The sequence below is a fragment of the Synchiropus splendidus genome, chromosome 13, assembly GCF_027744825.2.
Source record: "Synchiropus splendidus isolate RoL2022-P1 chromosome 13, RoL_Sspl_1.0, whole genome shotgun sequence".
Classification (NCBI taxonomy): domain Eukaryota; kingdom Metazoa; phylum Chordata; class Actinopteri; order Syngnathiformes; family Callionymidae; genus Synchiropus; species Synchiropus splendidus.
The window spans coordinates 6,881,583-6,897,965 of record NC_071346.1 but is presented as its reverse complement, the minus strand read 5'-3'; the positions used below and the strand labels follow the sequence as shown (position 1 = coordinate 6,897,965).

Below are 16,383 nucleotides of genomic sequence, written 5' to 3'. Positions count from 1 at the left end.
ACTTTTTTTATTTGAAATGTTTTGGCCAATATGTCAATACAGCATTCTATATCATTGGAAATCGATGTAAGGACATACAGTAGAGAAAGAAAAAATATACTTTTGGGTTTCCTATGTTCAAGTAAAAACATAGTAGTGTTTTCCCCGCAGACTCACACACCGACTATATGGAGTTAGATGAAGAGTGTGGTGTTGGGAGTACACTCCAAGTTACAGTTTCCTTTTCCAGGAAGTTCAACGTCAGAGCAAGCAACTCCTGAACGGTTACTTTCAGATAGTTTCCTTAAAATGCTACTATATTGCATAGAGGAAACCATCATAAATAAATAACACCGGTACAGAACATATAAACATCACATTGAATGGCTGCAAGGCACATTATTTAGATAAACACAGTGTTCACCACATTGTCATGCAAACAAAACCATCCAGTGTCTCTGAGACTACGACAGCACCATTTGTTTTAGTCGAATGAATCGTCGTCTCTGTGTATTGAGAGACAGAAATCCCACGTTGTCGTCAGCGCTACAGAGGTTCAGGATATATGACAAGTGATTTGAGCCGAGGATAAAAGCCACCACCACCCAATATTTACTCTGTTTCCCGGACATTTGTGAATCAGTTCACCTGTCACTTAAACCATTAGAAAGAAGCTTTAACTTGCTAAAACAATAAAACCGTCCACCACCAACAGCTACAATCTGAATTCTGCAGGGTTTTTTTCTCTTAATATTTGACTCTTATTTGACTTTCAATTGTTGCAGTGCAATATGGGCATGTGTTCCTTCACTAAGGACAGTGAGAAATGATGTCACAGGCCAAATATAGTTCTACCTTCATCAGGAGGAAATGTGAATTTTAAATATGTATTTACTGAAAAAATATTATCCCATTATCCAACCTTTTCTTATCACGTTTGTATTGTTTTCAGAGCGGATTGGAAGTGACGCACTGATGAGCGTCTACTGGAATGGTGGTCAATGACTTTCCATTTTGTAATTGTTTGGATTAAACGCAGCGTTTTGGTGTCCGAGCTTTCAGTCTAAATTATTCATGCTTTGGCTGCTGAGGAACCACAGAGGTACTTGCTTCAATTGTTTGTTCGGCGAAGTCTCAGTGAATGTCAGGATCATTTTGAGATCCCCAGGTTGGTCTTCATGTACTCGTAAACAACGTAGCTAATGCTGACAGCTGGAATGACTTTCATGAAATTCGGCAGGATGCCTCTGTAGAGTCCAAAAAAGCCCTCCTTGGCGATGATCTTCCTCAGCAGGGAGCTCATGGAGGGCTGGTCGGATGGGTCCAGGGACGCTGCGGAGAAATACAATATAAAGATTTGTCTTGTGCAAGAAAAGGGAGGAGCCTGTTCAGATCAGTAAACAGAAACACTTCAAGTGGGACACTTCAAGGCAAACAATGCAGGTTCAGTCCTGCATTCCAAAGCTTCTACACACCTTATGTTTTGACATAAGGTGAATAAAGGCACAGCCTCCATCCAACTGTATTTTGTGTTTTTATTCTGCTCGACAATTCTTCTTACCTCACAGTTGTTGAGCTAAAAAAAAATATTGGAGCAATCCCACAACAGTTTTGGGAGCGAGTTGACAAACATATGTTGGTTTTAAGAAATTTGATGATTATACAAAACCTGGGGAAAAAAACAGCGGCAGATGCAGTAGAAGCCACGGCAGAAAATACACTACATAGTACACAAATGAGATGAGTACATTCACTCCCATCCCAAAGTTTGGGTCACCGGAAGTTTATTTACAGTGTTTTATATAGTAATTAAATTTAATTTAGCTGGTAGCATCGTAAATGTTAAAACATGACTGGACTTTTTTCAGTATCATATCAACAGTGAGCAACAGTTATGTGTCACTTCCTGTTTCTGCGACACATTTCTGAAAGAGAGTGAGAGTAAATCACGTCATGTTTAGTGACCCGGTATCAATCCTCATGGAGAATGTGTTGCTATGGAGATGAAATGTGACTCAGGTCCGATGTGTGAATGAAACAGAACCACGTCTCAATGAGTCATGTGAGGTCCCTTATTTACCAGGTGTGTGTGTGTGCGTGAATCAACACCCGCATGAATCAAACACATGACTGAGCTGTGAATATACATCGACTTCATGTACAGATCCGTGTCAATAAACGACTGAAGGTTAACACCGTAGAAAGCTCTTTCAAGTCTCTCCAGAGTTAAAGGCACTCAACACACTGCACATGTATGTCGTCGCGCCATCAATATTCATCACGCTGCAATGAAGGTCATGTTTGGCTTGTAGTTACTGTCACCAAACATCAGCCTGTGTTTACCTTGCGCCTGCATCCGTGTGCGAATTAGTGCGAGAGGATAGCTGGCCAGTTGCCCACAGGTGCTGGAGATGGTCCCGCAGCCTAGCAGCACCAGAACCCCGGGGTTGGCCGAGTCATTCGGGTGGTACGACAGCCACGTGTTCTTCAGACTCTGGAGGACAGAGGGGAAGGTTCAGTCGAAAAACTCGAGTCGTGTGACTCACAAATCACTGGTTACCTCATATACAGCCAGGTCTATCCCGGCGTACGGAATGATGCCCAGTAAGTTTGGAATATAGCCCTTGTAGAAGGCTTTGACTCCCTCCTTCTTCAGGATTGTCTTTGCACAATCGAACATTCCCGAGTACTGGCCGGTTTTCCTCAGCGTCAGACGGGTCTTCAGAACCTAAACAAGCAGCGCATTATTTCGAGTTTGATCAGAGAGTGACGGCGCCGTACCTCCATGGGGTAGATGGCCGTCTGTGCAGTGGCTCCTGCCAGAGATCCAGCCATGAACCTCTTGTGCGTCGCGATCGTTTGGCCCTCTGATGACAACAGCTTCTTGTACTGTAAGACACAACAGTTTCCTGTCATCTGCAGACAGCTTGGCTCTCACTTGTCTTTCATCCTGAGGTACAGTAATGACGGATATAAACAGATTACCAATATCAATGATAAAACAAAAAAAATTGATTTTTTTATTGTCTCCTCAGCTTCTCTCATAATGTCCTGATGCATCCAAACGCCGCACCATGTTTCGTCCCAATGAAAATTGAGCGATGGTAAGGTACTGTGGAGGGCACAGTTAGCGCGCGACACAGCGTGAGTCGCTCTCCGCCTGTCAGCGAGAGAGCTCAAGCCTCTATTTACACGGAGTGTGGGACGCTAATATTAGCTACCGACTCGGTCGCCTCTACAACGGCGGCACAGTATTCAGAACCTCCAAGGAGCAGACGCTCATCCAGACTCACAACAGAAATGCTGGCTGCTTGTTGGCAATGTTTCTAAAAGCAGTGATTATTTGGAAGTGGATAAATGCATAAGAACATAAGAACAAAATCAAGCGCTCTTTGTCATTCATCACGCTGCAGAGACGCAGGAAGAGCACTCAAATATACAGTGGTACCTTGGTTTTCGAACATCCTGGAATTCGAACAAATCAGAGTTCGAACAAAAATTTCAAGATTTTTTTACTTCGGATTTCGAATAAAAAAATCCAGAATCCCCAAGAAAATCCAGAACTCGAACACCCACAGAAAAAACATAACGTGTGCGGACAGATCAGCTGACCCACGACGCGCTTTGTTATTGTGTATAACAGCCTCTGTATGCAGATGTGTCCCGCTAGCTACATTTTCTGACTGTTTTTTCTTCATATTGAGGTGTAAAACCTTTCCTGTCTCCACACTGGACCGTGGTAGAGTGTCACAGGGGAGGTGCTCGCTCTCCACACCTCCACTCCAGGGTTTGATGTCCTGTTGTGGGCTGGAGCTGGGACAGGGATGAGGCGAGTCTGGGACAGAGCGTGACTTGGTTTATGACTTTGTCACAGCCAAACTGCACAGAAGCGCACATTCAGAGCTGGACACGCACCGGGCACCTCTTCACTTCTGGAGAGACGTCACTCACTCGGCAACCCCTCCCACATGCAGCGGCCACACACATAGAGGAACAGCCACCTGCAGCAGACACTCTACATTCACTCCTACAAAAGACTATTTTAAGGCTTGGAACGCATTGTTTCTTTTTCCATTCATTGTAATGGGAAAAATCGATTCAGATTTCGAACAAATCGCTTCTCGAACGGATTGTGGTCGAGAACCGAGGTACCACTGTATACGTTTTTTAACAAAGGAGTGACTTCTTCTCTCACGAAAAAATGACCATGATCATACAGACTGGTGTTTCTAGAGAGAAACATTATCCAACATGAGGAAGGTTAAATATAACCGTTAAATTTTTATTAAAATTTTACACATTGTTTTATTGTAGTTCATTGTTCAATAAACTTTGAAAGATTAATGACAGCTAAATCTTAAGTCTTTCATCAATCGTGATTATGATACAAATCAAAATAATCGCGATTATCATTTTTGCCATAATCGCCCTATTGGCCATAACTGTTTTATTTAGAAGGTGGTTCTTGAAGATCCCTTCAATTCTAAAGGTCACCTGCGGTAAAAAAAAACAGGTGTATTGATCGAGTGTAAGTGAACACATCCCTTTCATTCCATTAGAGGGAAAGGAATTTCAAGTTGTGTTAGCCACTGCACCCAATGCAAAGTCAGTCAAGTTTCACTTTCATTATGAGCCACCAAAACGAAAGCAAAGTTCCTCACTTGCTCATAAGCCATGAACTTGATGGCCGTCTCCGGTGCGATCTTCAGCACATTGATTCCGTTGCCCCTCCACAAGGAGGCCAACCCCCCTTCTGTGATCATCTGCTTGAATCCACCGGCCAGGCTGATTTTGTTGGTCTTACTGGAGTGAACCTGGAGAGTTTGTTCAAAGCTTTCACTTCACTGAACGCAGGAGAAACCTCCAAAGCCTTTTTAGATTCCTATACCTGCATGAGGACTTTCATCCGGTCCAAAGGGGCCGTCCCAGTTCGAGAGACGGCGCCCGCGGCCGCGCCGGCCGCCAGCTGCTTCCACCACCTTCCAGAGCTTTTCTCTTCCTCAGTGAATTCATCTGGGATGGTGAGACTGTCGCCGATATCCAGGACCTAGTGAGCACATAATGTCAGCCCTTCTCATGCTTGCGGTTTGACAACCACAGGTTTTCTACTGACAAAATGCTGAGTAATGCATGGGGAAAACTCATCGTCTTCTTTCACTTGATTCTTCAAATAACTAATTCACCAAAACAGGTTTTTTAGCTTATATAGCCAAGAGAATTCAAATAGAACTCGTAACTTCCTGCCCATATGAGGAAGTATTTTTACATCTTTAACCACAATCTCACACAGTCCATCACAATCAAATAGGAAGAAAGGCTTGTCACAAGAAAGATCAGTATCAGTACTATAGAAGAAACTGAGCTTAAATATGGTGCAATTTCTTTATTATTTTGTGTTTATGTAGCACTTCCTGTCGTTCTAAAATAATCTTGTTTCAGACAAACATCAACTATTCATTCAAAACATTGTTATGTGACACCTAATGTGAAGATGTTTTCACGAAATATGCCAGAATTGAGCTTTAATTCTGCTGAGTTTACGGCAGAATATTAGCCACAAAGAAAAGCTACTTAGCAAAGGACAAAGACCAACAATATCTGGAGATGAAGTTCACGAGGAAACTGCTGTAATCGCTCTGTAAGCAGTCAATTATTTAATTAATCTGGGATAAGAGGCAGTTTGTGTTGGTGGAAAACAACTGACTAACACAGTTCCAATGGTAAATAAACAGAAAAGAATTTAAGATCTCAAAGGGAAGCTAAGTCTTTATTATATTGCAAGTAACTTTGCATAAGTGAGGGTGAAAATGCGCCGTTACACTGCAGTCCTGACACGACCCTTCAGACCTCTAGTCAATTCCTCCATAAAATAGTTTATGTTTACTGCCGCTAAAGAGAGAAGTTTACTTTTTTGCAAAAGTGCACTTTGATCTCACCAGGCAAAGAGCTCTTGTCAGTCTCTCAGCATAGCATACAGCATATCACTTGTGCTCACAGAACCAAGCATCTGTTTTGAAAATAAACACTCTCAGTGAGGATCCCACAACATTATCAGTATTGTGACCGTCCTGCTGCAGAGGAAATACCTAGCAAATCAGCTTAAATCCACTTGGTTGGCACAAGAGCAGCCCTGACGCAACAGTCCACAGCGCCTTCCTCCTCATTCCCATTATGACTTTATAATCTGCGTGGGATTAATAGATTGATAAACGGGGGGAAAGGACGATAGAATGAAGAAGTCGCGTTATAATTTGTATATAACACTCCTCCATGATTCCAGAGTAAAACAGGAAGGGCATATAAAACACAAAAGATCCAAACTGTGTCTCCTTTCAAAAATCCTAATACATTATAAAGGAGCAGCAGTGCTCATCGGGGTGTGAGTGGAAACTTTTGTGCCTAAAATAAAGCTTTCTTAGACGCAATATGACCCAAAGATTTCCAACTTGCTCCTGATACCATTTCCCTGGCATTTATTCATGACAATTGGGCCCAGTTTGGGTGAGATTGAGCCCTGACTGATCAGTCTGAATAGGTAAATCCCAGCATCCTGTGCTAGGATGAGGTCACAGATTGTGTTAGACTGTATCCCTAGAAACATCACCCACCGATGAATGCTTCCAGAAGCGAATGATCTCCTCCAAGTTGTGGCCCGGATACAGAAGGAAGTGCTCTCTCCACTCGTTCCAGTCGACCATCATGGTGCCGTCAATGTCCATGCTGTAGTGGAGCACGGTTAGTCACACAGCGGAGAGTGGGATCGGTCACCAGGAGATACCTCTGGAGGATCTTCAGGGCATCCTCCTTGCTGATGCTCATGCCCAGCTCTCCAAGAGACTGCTGGATCTCTGAAGCGTCAATACGCCCTGGAAAGCAGGGAAAGCCAGTGAGAGAAGCTTGTATTTCTGGAGTCATGTGTGTTCCTGCCCCTACCATCGTTGTTCCTGTCCAGACTCTTGAACGTCAGTCGCAGCTTCTTCTCGTGCTCCTTCAGGTATTTGGTGAACTCCTGGAAGTCGAGCGTGCCGTCCTTGTTTTGGTCGCCGGACATGACAATTTTCTGCGCACACAAGAGGGAAGTTTGAAGGCACCAGGCAAACATCTAGCAAAAACATATTCGAGGACCCCAAACTCTGCAGGGTGCAGGACCTTTTACCTGAGCTGCACCCTGGCGGAAAATACCCATCGCCTTGAGTCCGGCGCGTAACTCCGCCACATCCACCTTCCCATCCTTGTTGGTATCGAGCTTCTCGAATAGATCCTGGTACGTTCTCTCACTGTCGGCATCCCAGCAGCGAGCATTCGAGAGTAACAACGTCCGTACCGCCTGATACATGGTGCAGTCAAGTCGAGGCAGCGATCCCTTAATGCTCGGTTTCCAAGCCTCGATCCATTACGAGCCTGACGTCTAACAATCTGCTGACTCCAGGCGGGACCACCGTCCGGTGAAAAGCAGTGTTTTGAGCGTGAACTCCGACGCGTTAAAGGGGAACTGCAGCGGCGGTGGGTGGAGCTACGGGGACTGCGGAGCAGGCTTTACAAGACATTCTGCAGGGATCAAACCGGACACTTAAGTCAAGCGGCTGTCGTTTATAAATGCGCATTGCGCCTCCTTGTCATGACATATTAGGAAGCCGAGTGCTGTTCATTCCGCATGCGCTGGAATGTTATCGCCCCTTTCCATCTACAAGGACGTGTCACTCGAAACTCATGGGGTTGGGTTTCCGAGTGTGCATTACCAATGTTCGCCGCCAGGGTGCGCTGTTTCACAACCTGCCTTTATTAAGTAACTTTAAATTATTTACTAACTTTATTAGTGACTTTATCTTTAGGCGCTTATCTTAACCTTGATACAGCCAGTACTCACCCTGCCAATCCCAGCAGTTAACTAGACCAATATGGAGAAGATATAAATATAGCCCTGTATCTTACTGTAGAAACATGATAATAGATAATTTGATTTCTAACGTTTCATTTGCTTGTGTCTGCTTTATTTCTAATGAAAGTAAAAGTAAAGTTCTAATAATAATAATAATAATAATAATATAATAACAAAACGACGTGTAACAAATCATATCATATTTGTACATACAGTCGATTATATGAAATGTAACCGACATTACACACATCCCCAAGTTCTGGACCCATAATACTGAAACATTTTGAATTCCAATATTAGACATGCAATGGTCACCAGCTTTGTGTAATGATCGAAAGGATGAGATCGCGGATACAAGCGGCTGAGATGAGTTTCCTCCGCAGGGTGGCTGGACGGACCCTTAGAGATAGGGTGAGGAGTTCGGTCATCCGGGAGGAGCTCGGGGTGGAGCCGAGCCGAGCCGGCTCCTCCTCCACATCGAGAGGAACCAGCTGAGGTGGCTCGGGCATCTGATCCGGATGCCCCCTGGGGAGGTGTTCCGGGCATGTCCTACCAGGAGGAGACCCCGGGGAAGACCCAGGACTCACTGGAGAGATTCTGTCTCCGGTCTGGCCTGGGAACGCCTCGGGATCCCCCGCGAAGAGCTGGACGAGGTTTTGAACTATTTCCTTTTTCAAAACAACTGGTATTTTCATAAAATAAACCCAACTTTTCCATATACATTGTGAAGACTTCTGATAAAAATAAAGTATGAACCATAATTTCGTTTGTATTTCTGACAGATGACAAACATAGGCTTTCCTGTAAATGGGGTCCTAAAAAACCATACATATAGCATGAAGCTTGGTATATCGGATTCTGATTCTCTCTTTTTCGATGCAGGAGCAATAGGACAACCTCATGAAGGCATTTTGAGAATGAATATGATTATGAATATGACTGAACTTTAGCCCTAAAGTGGCCTCCATGATGGATGTGTAGATGGCTGAAAATTAGCCATAAGGTTTAAGAAAGGTGAAGTATATAGGTCAGGAGATAAAATAAATAAACCATTAAATAAACTTTTCATGCTGTGATGTCACCCAGCGTCTTCTCGTTGTTTATTTCAATGCTAAACGCAAACTCAAATCCATATTGAGACGTGACCAGTACCTCCAGTGTCGATCAGGCATTTGCTTCCAACGTTTACTGACAGTCTGGAGCGTGTTTCGACGTCTGACTGTGATGAGTGAGAGCAGGGAGAGACTTGACAACAGCGTGGATTTGTCACCAAGCGGCAGCCAATAGAACAAAGCGTTGCTCCGACGTCACGGTGTTTGGAGGAGGAAGGAGGCGGAAGTTTGAATGTCGCTCACACTCCACCACCGAGGAGCCGCAGCAGGAGAAAGTCCAGCCCTCTGCCCACTGCTGTCCCTGACCTGCCATGTCTTTCAGTATCGTCAAAAAGAAGCGCTTTAAGTTTAAGGTGGACTTTGACCTCGATGAATTGTCCTCGGTTCCTTTCGTCAACGGGGTGGTGTTCTGTAAAGTTCGACTAAAAGATGGAGGCTTTACCGAAGAGTCCACACGGTAAGATTTCTTCAGCTATTTATAGCTCCAGCCCACTTGTTGTTGTGGCCAAAACACTTTCCAGTAAAATTATTTTAACCCCTTTTACAGTCGCAGTTTATTTAGATATCGAAGCGCGCGCTTTAACGGCGCGTTAAAAGCGAACGATGAATCGTGACTGACTAGCTAAACATTAATAACTTCGGATACTGATGCACTAGGTGAGAAACTTTTCCCCCCTTATAAAATTCAAATTATATTTTAAACGTTGTTCCCTAAGTCCGTGTCACCCAACTACAATTTCGTATGCGAGCTAGCTGTTAATAATATAAATGATATTCAATGGAGAGTGTGTTGCTAGGTAACAGCAAGACTTGTGTTGTCAGTAAACATTAGCTGATTTTCTATTTCCCAAATGTCTAGGCGTTCTGAATAAAAATGTCGATTTTATTATCATTGTGTTTGCTTGGAAACAAGGTCAACAGTGTGTCAGGTGACTCCAAATGTAGACAGTCCTGTCAGAGGTATTTAGAGATTTTCACACAGTCTGCACATCTGATTCTGGGTCAATGCTGTGTTCTCACTCCATGACCCCCACAACCCCTAATACTGGGCAGGTTTGAAAACCTTCTGGTGTATCAAAATCACCACTATAGACTCTATATGAAGCGGAGGTAGCTCTGCTCCTTGTGTCTGACAGATGACTAAGCTTAGACTTTCTTTATTGTCATTGCACAAAAACATATCACTATATTATGGCAACGAAATTTTGGTCTGAGGCCTCCGGCCATCACTGCGTCCTTTGTTTTAAATGTATATTCTAGTATATAGTCTAGTCTGTTTAATTTAATACATTTTAGCAATTACAGTTCAATAATTACAAAATAGTCCTTATATAAACACAACACAGCACCGATATTTTCCCTTACGCAGTAACAAAACAATGACGTTTCCCTCCGTAAAGGTCTCGTGGTCTGTAATATGCAGCTCGCTGCCTCACCGAGTCACTCGGAAAATCCCAAAAAAAGGTTCGGCACGTGTTTTGTCACCATGGCAACCGTCCTTCATGCTTTTCCTTAATCCCATTTTAGCTTGATCTGCCCTAAGTAGCAGAATTCTGTGCAGTTGTAATGTTCTCTTTATACATTTAGGAAGGTCTTGCTTTTCAAGAGCATTTTTTAATCTTCAAAAATCTCCACATTCAGTTACACCATTCATATATATAGATAGACACACACACTGCATATTGAATATATGTATGTGTGTATAGATAGATGGATCGATTGCCTTTATTCTTTCCGCAATGGGGGAATATTGCTTGACACGTCACCAAAGTACAATTAAACATTAAAGATGAGTTTGTTAAAAAAATGTGGTAATCAACATGGCGCTACCCCTTTTTATTATTTAGTTTTTAAAAAGCATAATCATATCCTTGTAAAGAAGGAAATGCATTGTTAGTGTAAATAACAAGCACTGTTGATTGCACAATTATTATTCTGTGAGTATGAAAACATCACTTTGAGGTAGAATGCAAGGTATTTGTACACAAGATCAATGTTACATTTTATGATGAATTCAAAGTGAGGTTGTTTTCATCCACTTTTGTCCATCTGCAGATGAAGTAGGGATGATTTGTTGTTATACAAAATGTTATCTGACTTCCTAAAAACGGTGTCGAATGTGGAAGGTCGCCAAACAGCTTTTTACATCACCGCCTGTGCTGTATCAGTCCACCAAGGTCAGGTTTGGTTTTCGGTGAAGGGTTAACAGACTAGCGTGATCGACTTCAGCCCAATCACAGTTCAGTTGAACTTGGATCATGTCAGGCTAAAAAAACACAGATTGAATTCCCAACTCTGGGGGAAAAATACCCACCTAGATAAGTGACGACAACTATATTGCGTTTAAAGTGTAGAACCGGATTATTTTGGCTGGTGGTTTGAGCTGATGTTCCTCAGCTGAATGAAGATTTGACCCTAAACTTTGCTTCCCCTGCAGAGAACCAGTTCAAGCAAACTGTGTTCACTGGAAGAAGAGATTCTCGTTCATGTGCAAGATGAGTGCCAGTGGGGGAGTGCTGGACCCATGTCTGTGCCGTGTCTCTGTACGCAAGGTACTGTCTGTGTTCAGTCCACACAAGCTGCATGCAGACTGCTTGAACTCACCAGAAACACTACTGATTTTAAAAGATGCCGCAGAGACTCAGTTGCTTCTGAAATCTTTGATGTTCAACTTTAACTCATCGACTTCTTTTCTTGTCATTTTAGGAACTGAAGGGTGGGAAATCATTTACAAAGGTACATGTTGTGGTTTTCTACATTTAAATACTTTGGTGTAGAAGAGGTTATATTGTCATTGGAATGGCCTTAGATAGAAATATCAGTCACTTCAAACTCTTTTCTGGCTTTGGCTACTCATTAAAAATCTGTTAATGAAAACTCAAGGTTAAAAAGTAACTATTTCATCTGAGATTATGTATTTGGCTGCGAGGCATGTAATAGCTCCGACCTTGTTCTGAGCGTGGGAAGCTCTGGAATGCATGAATATGTAAACTGAGACTGAGTCATGAGCCAGAGAGGAATCAAGATCAACTGAATTTTATGAAAATGATTCATCAAGAATACAGTTTGGATTTAACCTTTGCTCTTAAATCTTAACTGTAAATCATGCCTCAAGTGTAAGTGCATTATGGGACTGCTGCAATGATTTTTAGTACTGCTATCTGGATCAGAAATTCATCTGTAATAAATAGACATCAGACTCTCTGCCAAGTTAGCACCAGTTAACTGATCAACCTTTCATGTCTGCAGCTGGGCTTTGCCGACCTGAACATCTCTGAGTTCGCTGGGTCCGGCAGCACGACAAGAAGATGCCTCCTAGAAGGATACGACACCAAGAACACGAGGCAGGACAATTCCATACTGAAGGTATTTACGCTGACTATTTGGCTGCCTGTTGGCTGATGTGTTAGAATGGGAAGAAAGGCTTCTGTGAGGACGTGTCTGAGCTTGTGGTTGCTAAGTTGCTAAGCTGCAAATGGAAAGGAAATTCTCAGATACAGCTAAACAGCAGCGGATAAAGCTGTTGTGCAATTTGACGTAGCTTGCGTGACATTTTAATTCTGTCTTGCTTGCAGGTTGTCATTGCCACTCAACTGATGTCTGAAGACCCCTGTTTTAAAACGTAAGCACTGGTATTTTGGTTATTTTAATCGTTAATATTAGAGGTGACTTAGATCAATACCAACAACAAATATTCAACTTCACAAGGTGGGTGCGGTGACTTCATAGTCCACTTCAAATGGCTTAGTTTGTGGTCTTTCTTTTATTTATTTATGGTTTTTAAAAGCGGTACTTTTAACCCAGATGCGGTGTCATCTGTGCAACTTGTTGTATTTTATAATTCAGAGATGAATTCCATTGAGCAAGAAGAGCCTTTTCAAATTTCATGAGAACTTTCATCACTGACAGGAAATCATGTCTTCAAACCCCAAGCTATTTCCTGTATCACTGCAACTGACGCTGAGTCAAATGTTCGGAGCGGAACTGTATCACACTGTTATCTGGATTAATGTTTCAATGAACCTCTCCTGCCTAAGCTCATGCCATGCATGTGCCCAGGGCCTTTTCTCTAAACCAACATGCATTCCGCTGTTTTTAAACATAAACTGTTTTTAAACTGCGTTTAGTACGCTGTTGCCATGGAGACGGAAGCAGTGGAAACCCAAGGAGAGTGTCAGTGTATTACTCATTCTGTTTTCACTGTTGCCAAAAGAGTGAAGCAGAGGTTTTACTACCTGTCTGATGCCTGTAGGGCGAATTATATTATGTAAAATGAAACAATCTGCCATGTTTTATAGTAGTAAATGATACAGTAACTATCATATGTCAGAAAGAAACACCACTTCTTATGTCAGTGTCTGAATAGTCTGTATGTTTATATGTGTCATTTGTGTCCAAAAAAAGTCAAGGCAATGAAAGGATTGTTATTATTTTTTTCTGTTTTCCATTGATGTGTTATTTTATTTTTTTTTATTTGGTTTTTTTTGCAGAATACAGAATAGCAAGACATAATATCAAGACCATGAGATGAATTCTGCCAAATAACAGAGCAGAAAAAAAACAAATAAAAATACAAACCACAAACCCTCCCTCCTACCCTCTTATGGTACATTATGGTACAAAATTAAGACCAATGAGAGCGTTGAGATGAAAGGATTATTATAAACTAAAGGACATTTTATTGTGTAGCTATTGTTCTGCTTATTTGCCAAATGAAAAGGATGTCTACACCAGAAGTGCTGCTAACTCTCTGCAGCCAGGATCTCAGTTGACAAAAAGCTGCTGATGTCCCGTCGCCCATGTGAATCGTAACCTCTGTACTTCCTGCTTTCCCGGCAGACCCCCGTCAACTGCCATGACTCTCAGAATCCCACCGGCGGATGCTCAGTGTCTCCTGGAGGACAGGAAGGGAGGGGACATGCACCAACAGCGATTAGCTGCTGGTATGTTAAACAGCTCTAATGTTGAGATTTGAGATCTAGTTTTGGCTCTGTTTCTTTGAAGCTTATGTACCAAAACAACGACTTGTTTGGTTTACCTGAGACGGTACTTATAGTATTTGAATTTGCTTCTATTCATTATTGTGCCAACCATGTTTTAAAACCATCTGTTTACCGACAAAAAATGAACTCATAATTCATAAGTTATAAGGTGTAACCAATTGTATTGCTTATCTTGTCACTCTTATTTTCCCAGAAGTTATAGCCAAGTCTCCATCTGTCCCAGAAAACCTGGTCACCCGTGGTCACACCAGAACGTCCAGCTACGCCAGTCAGCAATCGAAGGTTTCAGGTAGCAATAACTTTGACTATAACACTTGATTTTCTTGGTTATGTGGTATTAATATTCCGTCTTGTAGGTTACAGCTCCAATCACTCCAGTTCCACAGACCTCAGCCACCGCCGAAGTGCGTCGGGGGGTTCGTCCTCCACCGACATGGGCAGTATCATGGAGCCCAGCGAGCAGCAGTCTGAGAAAGGAGACGGGGAGAGCAGGCTCTCTCCTGTCGTCTCTGCACCCGGCCGACAAGCCGCTGAACACATTTCCACGCCGACGAAAGCTCCGAGGTAAAATCAGAAATCACATCCTTCATAACTTGCCTTGGATTTCATATGTTAACTGTGAGCGGCAAACATCGCCTCGTCTCTTTCAGATACCCAGTCAAGCAGAACTCGATGGAGAACCAGCTGAAGAGAGTTGACGCCACGCGGGTGGATGCGGACGACATCATTGAGAAAATCCTGCAGAACCATGATTTCAGCCACAGTGTTTTGGACTCCAGTGCCGAGGGTGTGTAGTCAAATCTGAGTGTGTGAGTCGTCGGCCTGGCTGGTTTCCAGCCATTATGTTGAGGGAGTCACATTATGCTGAAGGTCTGGCAACGTGTCGTAGCACTTTGCATGATGTGAAGTAATAGTGTTAAAGGGTTTCCCTGCAACCTGCTTCTCTACAGAGGCAATCGCTGATTATTAAGTTATTGTGAAAGGGTGCGATTTATCATGGGAATTGTCATTCATGTGTAAGAGTCTGTCATGTCCGACTTCACCACAAAACAGTTTCTGCCTCACGATCTTACCCAACTGCAGTTGCACTTATGATTCATAGCATTATGATGTTTCATATAAAAAAACTATGGATATTGTGCTCCTCAAATGTGGTGACTCAAGGCATGAATACAAGTGAATGCAATGTGCAGAGTTCAGCCGCCAGTCTGGCGTTTATTCTGTCCCACCCGTCATGTATTTGAATGTATTTCCGCTGGGTTGAGCTGTGTTAATATGGGTGTGATGCGTCTGTGCAGAGGAAGGTCTCAGCCTGTTTGTTGGTCCTGGTGGGAGTACAGCTTTGGGAAGCCAGCACACGCGGTGAGTTACGTAACCGAGCATTTCGACACCAGACTTGAAATGCTTATTTAAGATCTGTCTTCTGTTAAACATAGCATCTCTAATTGATACAGTTATTTAACCGTAAGTGTGTCCCGCTGCTGTGTCTAACCCCGGTGTCCGCTTTCAGGGTCGCGGCTGGAACCTTCGAGCAGGTGGTGATCAAGCGCTAAGGAGGCGTGTGCTGGACACAAAAGGTGCCGACTTACACTGATGCAGCACCAACAGAAGCATCAGACGCTGCTGCTGTGCCCTTTCACAAAGAGATCAAATTTCTCTTATGTAATCCTCTGAATGTGAACTACAACAGCTGTAGAGAAGTGGCGCCCACTGGTGGTTGAGGCTGAGTTAAAGGCCCAAGTTTTGAAGACAATACTGGACAGTTTGATGTTTGTATTGGCCGTGTTGTTCGATAAATATTGAGGGCCATGTGCTGCCATAAGAAATGTTTTGATTGTTGTTTTATTTGAATGTCGTTGGAATGGGTTTTTTTTTAAACTGACACATAAGTTGCCAACAATGAAGGTATTCATTACAGTTGTATGTGTGTGTGTGTGTGTGTGTAGTCTGTGAATGTGAGGTGTTCAAGTGTGTTGAATGTTTGCTTGTTGCCAAGTGAGAATAATCTCAACTGGAGGCTCTGTATTTATGAAATGCAATTTTAAGTATCATATGAATCATTTCTTTTTGACCTTACTATAGAATATTGACAGTTTTATCTTTTTTTATGATGTAATTTAGTAAGGTGTCGATTCAGTTTTTTTGTGAAAAACTGTGTAAAACATTTGAACAATCTCATATTTTTGTTAATCTTTTGATGTTTAAATGAACTGTATACTGTTGTATTTAGTGCCAAATTGGATAATAAAATATGTGTATTATTTTTGGGTATTTCTACTTATTTTTCTTCTCCAAACGAATAGTGCAGAAATAGCTTAGTTCACACACAACACACAACTAATTAAAAACAATAAATCATGTCAACATAAAGTAAGTCAGGAAGGGACACAATGTATGTATGTTTGTATTT

General features: G+C 42.6%; 2 protein-coding genes across 3 annotated transcripts; one reads left to right on the top strand and one right to left on the bottom strand.

Moving 5' to 3' along the window:
• Positions 1-24: 24 nt before the first annotated feature.
• LOC128769301 (calcium-binding mitochondrial carrier protein SCaMC-1-like) lies at positions 25-9,072 on the bottom strand. Of its 2 annotated transcripts, none has more exons than XM_053882890.1 (10): positions 9,011-9,072; positions 6,913-7,039; positions 6,758-6,845; positions 6,588-6,699; positions 4,868-5,026; positions 4,641-4,793; positions 2,761-2,868; positions 2,540-2,707; positions 2,323-2,473; positions 25-1,311 (listed from the first exon to the last, which is right to left on the bottom strand). In XM_053882890.1, exons 2-10 carry the CDS (start codon positions 7,028-7,030, stop codon positions 1,130-1,132), a joined length of 1,239 nt encoding a protein of 412 aa, XP_053738865.1. In that variant the 5' UTR covers positions 7,031-7,039; positions 9,011-9,072; the 3' UTR covers positions 25-1,129. The 2 variants fall into 2 exon arrangements, with proteins under 2 accessions (XP_053738865.1, XP_053738864.1); XM_053882889.1 differs by lacking the exon at positions 9,011-9,072 and adding an exon at positions 7,136-7,591.
• Positions 9,073-9,188: 116 nt separating this feature from the next.
• LOC128769400 (protein FAM102B-like) lies at positions 9,189-16,236 on the top strand. The gene is made up of 11 exons (XM_053883085.1): positions 9,189-9,427; positions 11,408-11,522; positions 11,677-11,706; positions 12,220-12,336; positions 12,546-12,592; positions 13,810-13,913; positions 14,167-14,262; positions 14,330-14,537; positions 14,624-14,760; positions 15,272-15,335; positions 15,484-16,236. The coding sequence occupies exons 1-11, from the start codon at positions 9,282-9,284 to the stop codon at positions 15,524-15,526; spliced, it is 1,107 nt and encodes a 368-aa protein (XP_053739060.1). The 5' UTR covers positions 9,189-9,281; the 3' UTR covers positions 15,527-16,236.
• The last annotated feature ends 147 nt before the right edge of the window (positions 16,237-16,383 follow it).

Bases quoted from the DNA above. Each gene is read 5' to 3' on its own strand.
- LOC128769301 (XM_053882889.1), bottom strand. From the start codon at position 7,315: ATGTATCAGGCGGTACGGACGTTGTTACTCTCGAATGCTCGCTGCTGG. The intron at 6,700-6,757 runs GTATCTCCTGGT...GCTCCACTACAG, and splicing joins GCCCTGAAGATCCTCCAGAG to CATGGACATTGACGGCACCA. The intron at 4,794-4,867 runs GTATAGGAATCT...CAAACTCTCCAG, and splicing joins GGATGAAAGTCCTCATGCAG to GTTCACTCCAGTAAGACCAA.
- LOC128769400 (XM_053883085.1), top strand. From the start codon at position 9,282: ATGTCTTTCAGTATCGTCAAAAAGAAGCGCTTTAAGTTTAAGGTGGAC. The intron at 11,523-11,676 runs GTACTGTCTGTG...TTGTCATTTTAG, and splicing joins GCCGTGTCTCTGTACGCAAG to GAACTGAAGGGTGGGAAATC. The intron at 14,538-14,623 runs GTAAAATCAGAA...CGTCTCTTTCAG, and splicing joins ACGCCGACGAAAGCTCCGAG to ATACCCAGTCAAGCAGAACT.